Here is a 15856-nt window from a genome sequence, read left to right on the forward strand (position 1 = left end):
TCATGTTCCCCTCTCTCTGTCATTCTCTCAGTTCCAGGCACCCCACCTTTTCCATCTCCCAGGGACTGGAAAAACACATGTTCTGATCACTAGGTTCGCAGGAGGGCCTGAGATTCTGCATGTTTTATTTTGGGATGGAGTCTCACTTTGTCACTCAGGCTAAAGTGCAGCAGCGTGATCTCGGCTCACTGCAACCTCCACCTCCCAGATTCAAGTGATTCTCTTGTCTCTGCCTCCCAAGTAGCTGGGACTACAGGTGTGCACCACCACCACACCCAGGTGGTTTTTGTATTTTTGGTGGAGACCAGGTTTCACCATGTCAGTCCTGACCTCAGGTGATCCCCCTCCCTTGGCCCCTCAGCCTGCTGGGATTACAGGCATGAGCCACTGGGCCTGGCCTGAGATTCTGCATTTTCAACACACTCTCTAGGGATGCCCATGCTGCTGTCCATGGACCACATGTTGGGCAGCAAGGCTTTAATTTGTTTTGTCCTCCTCATCTCTGGGCTGTTGCCTGGCAACATTCTTCTCTCAACTTTACTACGGCACCTCCTGCTCATCCTTTAGCGTTGGCTTAAAAAAGTAACTAACTTCCGGCCAGGTGCCATGGCTCATGCTTGTAATCCCAGCACTTTGGGAGGCCGAGGCGGGTGGATCACAAGGTTAAGAGATCGAGACCATCCTGGCCAACATGGTGAAACCCTGTCTCTACAAAAAAAAACAAAAAACAAAAAACAACTTCCAGGCTGGGTGCGGTGGCTCACACCTGTAATCTCAACATTTTGGGAGGCTGAGGCGGGCAGATGATCTGAGGTCAGGAGTTCAAGACCAGCCTGACCAACATGGAGAAACCCTGTCTCTACTAAAAATACAAAATTAGCCGGGTGTGGTGGCACGTGCCTGTAATCCCAGCTACTAGGGAGGCTAAGGCAGTAGAATTGCTTGAACTTGGGAGGCAGAGGTTGTGGTGAGTTGAGATTGCGTCATTACACTCCAGCCTGGGTAATAGGAGACCTCCGTTTTAAAACAAACACTTCTCCAGCCGGGTGCAGTGGCTCACTCCTGTAATCCCAGGACTTTGGGAGGCCTAGGCGGTTTGATCACTTGAGGTCAGGAGTTGGAGACCAGCCTGGCTGACATGGTGAAACTGTCCCTACTAAAGATACAAAAATTAGCCAGGCATGATGGTAGGCACCTGTAATCCCAGCTACTCAAGAGGCTGAGACAGGAAGAATCACTTGAACCTGGGAAGTGGAGGTTGCAGTGAGCTGAGATCATGCCATTGAACTCCAGCCTGGGTGACAGGGCAAGACCTTGCTTAAAAAAAATGCTGGGTGCAGTGGCTTCGCCTGTAATCCCAGGGAGGCCGAGGTAGGCCAGATCACCTGAGATCGGGAGTTTGAGACTAGCCTGACCAACATGGAGAAACCCCATCACTACTAAAAATACAAAATTAGCTGGGCGTGGTGGCGCATGGCTGTAATTCCAGCTACTCGGGAGGCTGAGGCAGGAGAATTGCTGGAACCTGGGAGGTGGAGGTTGTGGTGAGCTGAGATCGTGCCATTGCACTCTAGCCTGGGCAACAAGAATGAAACTCCGTCTCAAAAAAAAAATTGCTTCCTTAAGGAGGAGGCAGCCATCCTCAGGTTAATAAATTAGGCCACTCTGCTTCTTGCTCACAATGAAACCTGCCTTCTCCCTTTTGTGTTCAGCTGTGTCATGTGATTGCTCTTTCAGCATCAATCTTCCTAAGTATAAGCTCTGTGAGAGCAGGGTCCGGGTCTGAATTAGCCATCACTTGAATTCCCAGTGCCTGGATGCTAGCAGGCCTAAAAGAGATGTTTCAAAAATGGCTGGCTGGACTGCTATGGTGGCTCACACCTGTAATCCCAGCATTTTGAGAAGCCGAGGCAGGCAGATCACTTGAGGTTGAGAGTTTGAGACCAGCCTGGCCGACATGGTGAAATTCTGTCTCTACTAAAAATACAAAAATTAGCCGGGCGTGGTGGTGGGTGCCTGTAATCTCAGTGACTTGGGATTACAGGAAGCAGGAGAATCACTTGAACCTGGGAGGCAGAGACTGCAGTGAGCTGAGATCACACCACTGCACTCCAGCCTGGGTGACAGAGCAAGATCCAGTCTAAAAAAAAAAAAATCTCTCTTCACCTTAAAAGTTGTGACTTGCCTTCCAGAGGGCTGGAGGCTGACTTGCTTGGGGGTGAGAAGTGAAGAAGCAGCAAAAGATGAGAGGAAAGGATTGGTTTCCCGTGGCCATGGCATGGTCCTCGGGGAGCCACAGCAGCAGGGAAGGGGGCATGCAGTCACCGAGCCCTCCACCCTCCACCCTCCCTCCTCAGGCCAGCTTCACCCATCTGCAGGAGAGCACGGCTGGGTGCTGACCCTGAAATGACACTGCTGGCTTCCAGTCCCTGCCCTGACACTTTTCAGCTGTGTGACCTTGGGAAGGTTATTTGACCTCTTCGTGCCTGTTTCCTCATCTACGAAAATTAAATAATAAAATATCCCTGGTTAGGCATTCACTAAGGGTTAATTATTTATATGGAGTGGCTTGCTTAACTAGTGTAAGGGGCCATCTGGTGTGTTTCTGTGGCTTCAGCATAATCATTAATAATGACCTCAAAAGAGTCCTGCTTTGGTTGATATGGTCATTCTACCAACCCTCTGACCCCAGTTTTGGGGTCTGAAATGGAAGGAGTTTGCTTGAGCAGTGGTTCTCAAAGTGTGACCCTGGGGCCAGCAGCCTCAGCATTACGTGGGGTGGGGCCAGTCCGTGTCTTCTGAAACGTGCCCAGGTTCAACGACTGTTTCCTTCATCTTTTATACCTACTGCTTTAAAGTTCACCAGCATGTTCATGAACATTATCTGCTGAGCTTCCCAAAGGCCCTGCAGGAGAGCGTCACACAGTGGCTTGGAATGTGCATTCTGGGGCTGACTGCTCTGGGCTCCAATGTTGGCTTAACTGCTTTCAGACAGTGTAACCTTGGCTAAGTTGCCTAACTTTCCTGAGCCTCTGTTTTTCTCCTGCGAAATGGTACCCATGAAATGGGTCGCAGGGTAGTCCCGGGAGAACCTGTGTGTAATGTGCACATGGTGAGCCTTGGCCAATTGGCTACTTTAACCAATTTCGAATCTGAGGCTCAGGAGTTAATACAACCTGCACAGGTGCTCACTGTTTTTAGTAGTGCTGGGCCTCAAGTGCAGATTTCTGGCTTGAGGCTTTGAAGGCAAAGGCCTCCTTAGAGGTTGGTTCCTGACAGGTCTAGGAAGGAGTAGCTGGGAGGGAGGGCAGTATAGTCATGACTCGGAGTCAGACGTGGTTTTAATCTAGGCTCGAAGCTTAGCTGCGCAGCCCTGAGCCGTTCACTTAACGCCTCTGAGCCCCTACTTCCTCGCGCGGAAAGACATGTAAACAGCTGTCATGCCACCACAGTGACCAGTGGCTAATCCTTCTTCTCTCCCTCTGTCTTCTCCACCCCCTTCCCTGGCCTGCCCCAGTCTTGGCAGCTGGACTTACTGTTCAAGGCAGCTGCCATGGCTTTCTTGCTGTTGGCTGCGTGGTACCAGGTGACCTCCAGGGCATCTCGGCGGCTGATCTGGCCCAGGCTCAGCAGGTAGTCCAGCATGTCGGCATCGGGGCTGCAGGCCTCCAGCTCACAGCCTGGAAGGAATGCCAAGGGGCTGTTAGCATCTGTCCTTGCCCCAGCCCAAGACTCCTGTTTGTTTATCCCATGACCCTCCCTGTGACCAACACTCCACCTGGCAGAGGGACGGTGAGGCTCAAACTCACTGGTGCTGCAATAGAGGGAAAGTGAGTGGGCTTCTGGGACCCAAGGAGGCCTCAGTACCAGCCTGGGGCAGTCAGGAAAGGGGGGCAGGTTCACAGAGAAGGGAACGCTTAAGGAAGACCTTGAAAGGGTGGGTGTAAATTTCACAGAAAAGGGGGAATGGGTTATTCCAGACAGAGAAAAAGCAAAGGCTTGGCTTCAGGAGAGCGTAGTTGCCTAAAGGAAGAGCCATTGGCCTGGTAGAGATGGAACACAGAAGTAGAATGTGGGAATGTTGGAAGGGGGGGCCGGACACAGTGGTTCATGCCTGTAATCCCAGCACTTTGGGAGGCTGAGGCAGGTGGATCACCTGAGGTCAAGAATTCCAGACCAGCCTGGTCAACATGGTGAAACCATGTCTCTACTAAAAATACAAAAATTAGCTGGAGGGACATGGTGGCAGGAGCCTGAGGCAGGTGAATCATTTGAACTCAGGAGGCGGAGGTTGCAGTGAGCCGAGATCATGCCACTGCCCTCCAGCCCGGGTGATGGAGAGCGGGACTCCATCTCAAATAAATAAATAAATAAATAAATAAAAATAAAAGATTGGAAGAGGGCTGGGATCAGGTCATGAATGGCTTTGAACTTTAGTCAAGGAGCTGGTGTGTGCTGAGGGCAGTGAGTGAGGGCTGCTTGGCATGATCTGGGCTGCAGAGCTAACATGAGCTGACAAAAGCAGGCAGAGAGACCTTGTAAGAAGGGTCCAGAAGGAGACCTTGAAGCTTCTCTGAGGGCAGGGTGGGGAGGATAGAGGGCAGGGCCGGGAGGATAGAGGGCGGAGGGAAAGGCAGAGCCCTCGAGGCTCAGGACTGATTCGCACAGCCATGAGGCAGGGGCATGGGGCCTAACCGAGGTCCCTGTGTGAATGGAGGAGCCTTTCACAGAGTCCTTCACAGCGAGCAGCTGTTGGGGACAAGGATGAGCTCAGCCCAGTCTGCTGAGTTTGAGGTTGCTTGTGTGACTCCCAAGAAGGGCACAGGAGGGAGGTCTGGGCTGAAGGCCAAGATCTGATATTCTTCAGGCAACTGAAGAAGGGAAAAAAAGTTAAATGGGGCCGGGTGTGGTGGCTCATGCCTGTACTCCCAGCACTCTGGGAGGCCAAGGAGGGTGGATCACCTAAGGTCAGGAGTTTGAGACCAGCCTGGCCAACATGGCGAAACCCCGTCTGTATTAAAAATACAACAAAAGTAGTCAGGCATGGTGGTGCATGCCTGTAATCCCAGCTACTTGGGAGGCTGAGGCGGGAGAATCGCTTGAACCCAAGAGGTGGAGGTTGCAGTGAGCTGACATTGCGCCACTGCACTCCAGCCTGGAGGATAGAGTGAGACTCCATTTAAAGGAAAAAAACCCACAAAAAATTAGCTGGATGTGGTGGCACACATGCCTGTAATCCCAGCTATTTGAGGGGCTGAGGCAGGAGAATCGCTTGAACCAGGAAGGCAGAAGTTGCAGTGAGTCAAGGTTGCCGCATTGCACTCCAGCCTGGGCAACAAGAACAAAAACTCCCTCTCAAAAAAAAACAAAAGTTAACGGGACTTTCTGCTGGGGATGAAGTCACATAGGGTTGGGGGATGGAAGAGACAGAGAGAGCTGAGGATGGGGAATGATGCTTGACAGGGATGAGGGATCAAGAGCTGGTTGGCCGGGCACGGTGGCTCGTGCCTGTAATCCCAGCACTTAAAAAAAAAAACCCGATCAGAGCTGAAGGTGGGGATAAGGAGCGAGCAATGGGGGAAGCCACTCAGGTTGGCACTGGGGGAGGCACCTACCTGGCTGCCGCAGGGTGATGGCAAGGACTATGGCGGCAATGACCACCACAGACACACAGGTGATGCCTGCAAACACCCACTTGCCCCGATTCTTTGATAAGTGCTCCGTGCAGGCCATGACGGCGCTCTCTGGGGAATGTCCCCAACTCCAGGCGGGCCAGAGTCCCCAAGGCTCCCTGCAGCTGGGATCCTGTGGGAGACAGGAGCTCCCAGCAGCACCTAATTCTCCACGAGGCCTGGTCTGCTCTGCAGCCCCGGAATGTCCCCGACGGGAGATAACCCCTGAAGCCCCTCCCCCCTCCCCGCCCTACTCCTCTTCTCCACACCCTCCTGGGATCACAACAGGCTAACCAGAAAATCTGCCATCCCTAAAATGACCTTTGAGCACAATAAGAGGCAGCAGAGAATGTTGGACTGAGCCCAGACCCCTGCCTGTCTGCCCCTGCCTGGGAGTCAGGAGACCCATCCCAGCCTCTGTTGCTTTTCTGGAGTCTTGGAGCAAGTGTCCGACCCTCTCCTGGCCTCATTTCCTTCTGTGTAAAAGCCTAATATTCTATTCTTTCCCTTTCTAACTCCAGGCTTTCTGCCCTGCCCTCAGGGAATCCTGCCTATCAGGCAAGGGTGGTGACAAAGACAGATTAGATCTGCCTAAGGGGCAAGAATCTTCCTCTCATCCGAGATTACGGCTAATAGATGATCTACCTGGGATAGAAACTGATAGTCCTGGCATGCTGGCATAGGTGACTGCAGGCCAGTTCTGGGGCAGCGAGTCCATGGGGAAGAGGCTGAGTCACCACTTCACGCAGAGGGAGTTCTGGGGGCCCTAGTATAGGAAGCAAGCTAGAGGCTGCCCCTGTTCTGAGGATCCTGGAATTTGAATGGGTCCAGGAATCACCTGTAATGTGTACAGAGACTTCAGAGTCTACAGGCTGGACTCAGAGAGATCCAGCAGGGCCCCTGGTGGCTTTCACTGTGTGTGTGAAAGGGTGTCGAGAATGATGCCCGAGTGGGCAGGTGTCAGGAACTGAGGGATGGAGGGGCAGGGCGGGAGGGATTTTGGTCATGGGGGTTGTCGCGAGTCATTCCTGAGTGGATTCTCCTGCCTCAGCCTCCCCCAGGAGGGAACTGGATATGGAGGTCGCGGGCTCAGGACTGAGATCAGGGCCAAAGACAAGGGCATGAGCATCATTTTCTGGCCAAAGCAGAAAGAGAAAAGGATGGAGGCTGACTTCTGGGGACCATTGACAGGCAGATAGCTGGAGGAAGAGGCATCAGTAGAGAGGGGACAGCAGAGGGTGGTGGGCAGTGTCAATGGGAAGGTCACTTCAAGAAGAAAGGAGAGGTCAGCCAGGCCTGGAGATGGAGCCCAGTAAGGACAGCAAGGGCCCCCTGAGGCTGCCAGGACCGTTTCCCTGGATCAGTGGGGAGGGCAGCAGTCTGAGCAGAGCCTGTTTAGCTGGGGTGGGAAAGACCAGAGAGGCTGAAGGTACAGGAGGGAGAGGCTCTGGGCAGAGTGAGGATGGGAGCAGGAGAACCTGGCGCTCAGGGGGTGCTATCCTGTAGGATGTGGGCAGATCACGAGGTCAGGAATTCAAGATCAGCCTGGCCGATGTGGTGAAACCCCATTTCTACTAAAAATACAAAAATTAGCCAGGCGTGGTGGCATGTGCCTGTAGTCCCAGCTACTTGGGGGGCTGAGGCAGGAGAATTGCTTGAACCTGGGAGGTGGGTTCAAGGTTGCAGTGAGCTGAGATTATTGCACCATTGCCCTCCAGCCTGGGTGACTGGGTAACAGAGCCAGACCCTGCCTAAAAAAAAAAAAAAAAATCTAGAGAAACAACAAACCACCAGAATTATACAATGTGGCTCCAGGGTTGCCCCCAAGCCCCATACTGATGAGTCTCACCTAGTGTGGCTTGCATTTTTTTCTGCTTTCATTAATAACACTATCTGTGATTTCCTACAAAGTGTCCCACATTTTAATTTCATCTATGTGTCACACAACACTGCCAAATGGTTCTCGTGTCTTCATGTTGCAGGCAAAGAAATCAAGGCTCGGAGAGGTCAGGACTTGTCCCACGTCACCTCAATGTCAGGTTCAAATGCAGGTTGGGCTGCCTGTGGGCCTGTCTGCCTGACTTTATCCACCTGCTGGCCTCTTCCTGTTCATGCCCATTTACAATGGGACAGTCACGTCTTCTGGCAAGAATATTTAACAGCAATGCTGGACAAATCTGTTTTTGAAAGAAAAATCAAGAACTTAGTTCTTACAGTCCATGAGGTCACCCCCAGCACAAACTATACTCATTCTGAAAGATGCTTATTTGGTGTTCCTGACACTCTTATAAGGGAGGCATTTTTTTTTTTTTTGAGGCAGAATATTGCTCTGTTGCTCATGCTGGAGTGCAGTGGCATGATCTTGGCTCACTGCAACCTCTGCCTCTCTGCCTCAGTCTCCAAGTAACTGGGATTACAGGTGCATGCCACCATGTCCGGCTAATTTTTGTATTTTTAGTAGAGATGGGGTTTCACCATGTTGGCCAGGTTAGTCTCGAACTCCTGACCGCATGATCCACCTGCATCGGCCTCCCAAGGTGCTGGGATTACGGGCGTGAGCCACCACACCAGGCTGAGAGAGGCATTCTAAGTTCCCACCATTCACAGAAGGGAGCTGGAGTCACTTTGCAGCAGAGGAGTGCCTGCGCCCCCTCATTCCGACTCTGCAGGCCGTGTGTCCCTGTGCTTCCTGGGAAAGAAGCCAGCACGCCGAGCTCTGAGGCACGAGCCTCGCCGCCTCTCTTGGCTCTGAGGAGCACTGCGGGCTGTCTAGGAGAGAGTTCATCTGGCTCTGGCTTTTGGCAGAAGGAAGAACCCTGGAACTGACTCCAGACTGTAGATTCCTCCATTGCCTGTGACACTTCTCGTGGGGCATGAATAACTACATAAGTCACTGAGCACTCATTCTGTGCCAGGCACTGTGCTAGGCTCTGGGGATCCACCCTGTGACATTGTGGGAGAGAAGAAAGCAGGGGCTGTCGCAGGCTCCAGCATTTCAGATGGGAAACGGCCATTTTATTACCAGAGTTGGTGCACATCAAAAACACATAGCAGGCTCATAGCCTGTAACGGTGTCACACATGGAAAGTGGCAGTGGACCCAGGTGGGGGCATGCAGGGTGGAGGAGACACAGGTTAGGAACCCCAACCTCCTGGGTGGGCCAGGAGGCTTTCAGAAGAGGATTTGTCTGAGCTGACTGAGAGAACCGTCAGGGATGGGGGCTAGGGAAGATCTTCCAAAGGGCACAGTGTGTGTGGGAGAGGGCCTAGGCATGAGGAGAAGAGCCTGTTCAGAGCATGAGCAATGCAGTGTGGCTGGAACACCAGGTGGGAAATGGGGGCAGGTGGAGTGGGCGAGAGACGACACTGGGGAGCCCCGGAGTACTGGGTCACCCTGATAAAGAACTTGGCTTCGGGCTGCGCAGTGGCTCACGCCTGTAATCCCAACACTTTGGGAGACCAAGCTGGGCAGATCACAAAGTCAGGAGTTCGAGACCAGCCTGGCCAACGCGGTGAAACCCCATCTCTACTAAAAACACACACAAAAATTAGCCGAGTATGGTGGTGAATGTCTGTAATCCCAGCTACTTGGGAGGCTGAGGCAGGAGAATCGCTTGAACCTGGGAGGCGGTGGCTGCAGTGAGCTGAGATGACACCATTGCACTCCAGCCTGGGCAACAGAGTAAGACTCTGTCTCAAAAAAAAAAAAAAGAACTTGGCCTTCAACCTGAAGGGGTTGGGGAGCCCTCACCCATGGGATAAGCAGGGAGTGCCACACTCAGCTTTGCATTTGGGAGGGTGGCTGGAAGCTGGAGTTGACAAATGGCTCCTGGAGGCCTGACTGCCTTTGCATTCAGGATGTCCTGTTTCAGCACTGCACCCCCCCAAGAGCCACAGGACTTCCCACACTGCACTGCTCAGAACAGCAAATGGCCCAGGGAAGTGTGTGTGCCTCAAGCTGTGTTACGTGGGTTACTTTGATACTCTCCCTGCTCCCACACCATGGCATGTTATAGGGGAGATGAAACCAGGGGTGGCTTGGAGGCTCCAATATTTCAGATTCAGAGCTGCATCTTTAGAACTGGTATTGGCCGGGCACAGTGGCTCACGCCTGTAATCCCAGTACTTTGGGAGGCTGAGGTGGGAGGATTACTTGAGCCCAGGAGTTCGAAACTAGTCTGAGCAATGCAGGGAGGTCTCATCTCTACAAAATAGAAAAATAAATTAGTGAGATGTGGTGGTGCATGCCTACAGTCTCAGCTACCCAGGAGGTAGGGGGATAGTGCCCTTGTACTCTATCCCGGGCAACAGAGCAAGACTCCATCTCTGAAAAGAAAAGAAGAGAAAAGGAAAGAAAAGAAAAGGAAGGAAGGAAGAAAAAGAAAGAAAAGAAAGAAACTCATTTGCCTATTTTGACGCTGTCACATTGTAGGAGAAAAAAAATTCTTCTAAAAATTAATGACCACAGGCTGGCCCTCACACAGCTATTTGGTCCTAATTCACACTGAGTAGGTGGTCTAAACACTCTAAGTGATAGAATTTTATTTCAAGTGTTTTCATGTAGGTGGTGCCCCAAAATTACTACTACAAGCAAAGCAAGTTTTCTCACTGCAGCCTCCGCCTCCCAGGTTCAAGCAATTCTCCTGCCTCAGCCTCCCCAGTAACTGGGACTACAGGCGTGTGCCACCATCCCCAGCTAATTTTTCTCTTTTGTATTTTTAGTAGAGATGGAGTTTCACCATGTTGGCCAGGATGGTCTTGATCTCTTGACCTCGTGATCCGCCCACCTCAGCCTCCCAAAGTGCTGGGATTACAGGCTTGAGCCACTGTGCCCGGCCAGAACAAACATTTCTAACAAGGAACAGAGGCTGGGTGTGGTGGCTCGTGCCTGTAATCCCAGCACTCTGGGAGGCTGAGGTGGGCAGATTACTTGAGGTCAGGCATTCAAGACCAGGCTAGCCAACATGGTGAAACCCCATCTCTACTAAAAATATAAAATTAGCAGGGTGTGGTGGCTCATGCCTGTGATCCCAGCTACTAGGGAGGCTAGGCAGGAGAATCACTTGAACCCAGGAGGCAGAGGTTGCAGTGAGTAGGGATTGCACCACTGCACTCCAGTCTGGATGACAGAGCAAGAATCTGTCTCAAAACAAACAAACAAACAAACAAACAAACAAACAAAAAAAGCAAAACAAAAGAACATAGCTTCACTCCAAGCCTTAAGGAATTCTGGGCAGGGAAAATAGGCAGTTCATAGTCAACAATCCCAAAAGTTGTAAGAAAATAAGGCACCCATGGGTGAAAACCAAGAGATGAAGTAAACAGCAATATCAGACCCACAAAGTGTTCAGAATACAAAATTATCAGAAGTAAAATAACGTGTTTTATTTATTTATTTTTTTGAGACAGTGTCTTGCTCTGTCATCCAGGCTAGAATGCAATGGTGCAATCATGGCTTATTGCAGCCTTGACCTCCTGGGCTCAAGTGATGCTCCCACCACAGCCTCCCAAGTAGCTAGGACTACAGATGTGCACCACCATACCTGGTTAATTGTTTTTCTTGTGGAGACAGGGTATTAGTATGTTGCTAGGCTGGCCTTGAACTCATGGACTCAATCCATCCTCCTGCCAAGGCCTTCCAAAATGCTGAGATTAAGGTGTGAACTACTACACCCAGCCTGTTTAATATGTTTAAAGAAATAAAAAACCTGCCAGGCATGGTGGCTCATGCCCAGCAGTTTGGGAGGCCAAGGCAGGTGGATCATGAGGTCAGAAGTTTGAGACCAGCCTGGCCAACATGGTGAAACCTCATCTATCTCTACTAAAAATACAATAATTAGCCAGGTGTGAAAAATTAGGCAGGTGGTGTGGTGGCAGGCGCCTGTAATCCCCGCTGCTTGGGAGGCTGAGGCAGGAGAATTGCTTGAACCCAGCAGGCAGAGGTTGCAGTGAGTGGATATTATGCCACTGCACTTCAGCCTTGGCGAGAGAGAGAGAGACTCTGCCTCCAAAAAAAGAAAAAAAAAAAAAGGACAGAGAGGAGACTTAGTGTGCATCTCATCAGAGTTGCACAAGGCAGAGAAAGAATGGGAAGAAGGTAGTTTCTAGAAAATTGTTCAAAATTTCTGATCAACACCAAATATTCCAAATAGGAAAAATACAAAGAAATTCCTATGTATATGTGGCATGATATGAGCGTCTAACACCAAAGTAAAAGATCTTATTTATTTTTAATTAAAATTAAAAAAAAATTAAAATAGAGTCAGGGTCTCACTGTACTGCCCAGGCTGGTCTTGAACTCCTGGCCTCAAGCTATCCTCCCACCACAGCCTCCTAAAGCGCTGGGATTATAGGCATGAATTGCTGCACCTGGCTCAAAGTAAAAGATCTTAGAAGCAGCCAGAAAAAATAGATTTGGGCCAGGCACGAATAGATTGATCACTAAAAAGGTGGCAGACTAACTTCTCAACAGAATCCACAGAAGCCAGAAGGCAGCGGAATATTCACTTTGATGTACTAAAATAAGATAACACTCTAGGCTCCTACATGCAGTAAAAATGTTTCGAGAATGACAATTATAATTTTTTGGCAAACTAAAGAAGTTTACTACTAAGAAACTTTTTTTTTGGGACAGAGTCTTGCTCTGTTGCCCAGGCTGGAGTGCAGTGACAAAATCTCTGCTCACTGCAACCTCAGCCCCTCGGATTCAGGCGATTCTTGTGCCTCAGCCTCCCAAGTAGCTGGGATTACAGGCATGTGCCATCAGGCCCAGCCACTTTTTGTATTTTTAGTAGAGACGGGGTTTCACCATGTTGGTTAGGCTGGTCTCAAAACTGACTTCAGGTGATCCTCCTGCCTCAGCCTCCCAAAGTGCTGGGATTACAAGCATGAACCACTGTACCCAGCCAGTCCCTGTGTTTTTTGTCTTTGGATGTTTTGTTTGTTTGTAGAGACACTTTCCTTGTGCTGCCCAGGCTTGTCTGTTGGCCTCAAGTGATCCTCCTGCCTTGGACCTCCCAAAGTGCTGGGATTACAGGTGTGAACCACGGTGCTCAGCCCATTTTTTGCTTGTTTCTTGAAGGAGGGTAGCAGTGTTAATTTTGGACTTTGCTAACTAAAGTCTGCATGTTGAGAATAGATATATTCGGGCTGCGTGCAGTGGTGCATGCTTGTAATTTTAGCACTTTGGGAGGCTGAGGCAGGAGGATTACTCAGGCTTAAAAGTTTGAGACCAGCCTGGGCAACATGGTGAAACCTTGTCTCTACAAAAAAATTAGCTAGACATGATGGCATGCATCTAAAATCCCAGCTACTTGGGAGGCTGAGGTGGGAGGATCGCTTGAGCCCAAAGAGATTGAGGCTACAGTGAGCCATGATCACACCACTGTGCTCCAGCCTGGGCAACAGAACAGGACCCTGTCTCAAAAACAAAAACAAACAAACAAAAAACCCCCCAATAGATATATATGAGACCCTCTTGGACAACATAGGAGATCCGGTCTCTATAAAACATTAAAAAAATTAGCTAAGTGTGGTGGCACACACCTGTAGTCCCAGCTACTTGGGAGGGTGAGGCAGGAGAATTGCTTGAGCCCACGATGATCCCTTGAGCTTGGTTGGGGGTGGAGTTGAGGCTGCACTCTAACCTGAGGGACAGAGCCAGATCCTGTCTCAAAAGAGAAATAAGAAGGAATACACAGGCTGGGCACAGTGGCTCATGCCTGTAATCTCAGCACTTTGGGCGGCTGAGGTCGGTGGATTGCCTGAGGTCAGGAGTTTGAGACCAGCCTGGCATAGTGAAGCCCTGTTTCTACTAAAAATACAAAAAAATTAGCCAGGCATGGTGGTGTGCGCCTGTAATCCCAGCTACTCGGAAGGTTGAGGCAGGGGAATTGCTTGAACCAGCGAGGCAGAGGTTGCAATGAGCCGAGATTGCACCACTGCACTCCAGCCTAGGCGACAGAGTGAGACTCCATCTCAAAAAAAAAAAAAAAAAAGAATAGACATATAATTGTGATATTGTGCCAGAATTGCTAGCCTTTGCTTACCGGTAATAACTAAAATAAGCAGCCCAGGATAACTAAGATCTGTGTGTAAACAAATGCTTATCTTGACTTCTGTAAACCACTGAAGCAACAAACAGAATGACAAAAGTCCCCTGGCCCTTGGAATGTCCGGAGACCCCCGCCCTCATCTCCGCCCAGGAGGTGAATTACAGAATCCCCTGGACCTTGGAATGTCCGGAGACCCCCACCCTCGTCTCTGCCCAGGAGGTGAATCACAGAATCCCCTGGCCCTTGGAATGTCCAAAACCTTTTCATCCCCATCCCCGCTCCTTACCCCCACTCCCAAGGTGGTTTTTCAGGTATAAAAAGTCGTGGCACCTTCCTTTTGACGCCACAGGTTGGAGAGACGTGAGTCCTCTGTGGTCGCTGGCATAATAAATGACCCTGCAACCTGGCATATTTTGTCTTGGTGCTAACTTTCTACGCTCGATCTAGTACAACGTAATATGTAACTTCCAAACAAATGGGAATGGAAAGAAAGGGAAATTCAATAATCCCAAAGTAAGTGAGGAAAGAGAAAAATGAAATGAAAATGAAAAAGGAGAGGTTCTGCTTGCAATAATGCCAAAGTAGCTCCCATCAGATCAAACTTCATACAGATAATTATGAACTCTGGACAAAAAACAAAAACAAAACAAAACAAAGCAAAACAAAACAAAACAGCCTCCTGAAGACCCTGGAAAGAGAGCAAAAAGAGAGAGAACCTAAGAGAAACTGACAGATACCAGAAAAGAAGAAACAGCTACTGGGTGCAAAAATTTTTTTAAATCTCACAAACATAATATTCAACCAAAGAAGTCAGAAGAAAAGAGTCTGTATTGTATAATTCCACTTACATAAAGAGATTACATATGAAAACAGGGAAACCATATTAAAAGTCAGGATAGTGGCCCCCTAACAGAGAGGACGATAGCGATTAGAAGGGGACCTGAGGAGGACTTCTGTGTCCTGGTAATGTTCTATTTCTGGATCTGGGTGCTGGTTACACGGTGTGCTCACTTGGTGAAAATTCATAAAAATAGACATGACATATGCAATTTTCTGCTCAGTACAAACTTAAAAATCAAAAGAGAGCAGAGACAAGCTGGATAGGCAGGCAGGGCAGACTGTGAGCGGCCTCGATGTCAGACTAGGGAGCTGGATGTGACCCTGGCAGGAGTGGAGGACACGGACGGTGTTAAGAGGGGAAATGAGTTGTTGGGGAAGCTCCCTTTCTGTCTACTGTGGGTGGCTAGGAGAGGGGAACACCTGCCCTGTGGGACCTTATTTACAGGACTGGCCAGAATCTGGGATTTCAATGATGAAGACCTGAGCTAGAAGGGAGGGTATGAGGTTGGAGGACAAGAGCAGATTTGGAGGTAAAATTGAAAGGACTTGGGAGTTTACATGCAGGAGGCCAGGGAAGAAGAGGGAGGAATCAAAAGCAGTCATTGGGAGGGACTTGTCACAGGAGCTAAAGAGCGAGGGAGGAGACGCTGGGAAAAGACGCAAGTTTGAGAAAAGAACTTGTTTTTTTGAAACAGGGTCTTGCTCTGTTGCCCAGGCTGTAGTGCAGTGGTGGCATCATGGCTCACTGTAGCTTCAAGCTCCCAGGCTCTAGTGATCCTCCCACCTCAGCCTCCTAAGTGGTTGTGACTACAGGCACATGCCACCATGTCTGGCTGATGTTTTTTATTTTTATTTTTAGTAGAGATGAAGTCTGATTGTGTTGCCCAGGCTGGCCTTGAACTCCTGGGCTTAGGAGATCTTCCTGCCTCTGCTTCCCAAATTGGTGAGATTACAGGCATGAGCCACTGCACCCGGCCGAGGGAACGATTTTTGCTGGGGAAAGAGCAAGTGGAGGAGGAATCCTTGATGACATAAGGCCTCTGAAGCAGCAGAAGGAAACTGGGGGTGCAGGGTGTCTGGTAGAGGACTTTTGGCCCCGTTCCCCAGCCATGTGGAAAGGGCCTAATTCCCGAAAAGGAAAGCCCTTCCTCCCCCACAGGGAGGGTCCCTTATCTCACTCTATCCTGGCCCGGCCCAAGACCAGCAACCTTCCCGCCCAGCGGCCCACTGAACCAATCACCATCCGCCCCACCAGCTCTCCCGTAACCTCCCGTCCCACAAGCTCCCGCCC

At 50.2% G+C, this 15856-nt stretch overlaps 2 protein-coding genes across 2 annotated transcripts in view; one reads left to right on the forward strand and one right to left on the reverse strand.

Annotated features, from left to right (window-relative positions):
- FAM151A (family with sequence similarity 151 member A) overlaps positions 1 to 5889 on the reverse strand; it is a 15611-nt gene extending 9722 nt beyond the window's left edge. The window contains exons 1-2 of the mRNA XM_017504457.2: positions 5616 to 5889; positions 3537 to 3680 (exon numbers count right to left, since the gene is read on the reverse strand). Coding sequence (XP_017359946.1) covers positions 3537 to 3680; positions 5616 to 5733 — 262 coding nt within the window. The 5' untranslated portion in view covers positions 5734 to 5889. The remainder of the gene's footprint in view (positions 1 to 3536; positions 3681 to 5615) is intronic.
- LOC108286549 (maestro heat-like repeat-containing protein family member 7) overlaps positions 1 to 15856 on the forward strand; it is a 39231-nt gene that overhangs the window by 3685 nt on the left and 19690 nt on the right. The gene's annotated exons all lie outside the window — the stretch shown is intronic.

Source organism: Cebus imitator, unplaced genomic scaffold (assembly GCF_001604975.1).
Source record: "Cebus imitator isolate Cc_AM_T3 unplaced genomic scaffold, Cebus_imitator-1.0 Scaffold322, whole genome shotgun sequence".
Taxonomy (NCBI): Eukaryota; Metazoa; Chordata; class Mammalia; order Primates; family Cebidae; genus Cebus; species Cebus imitator.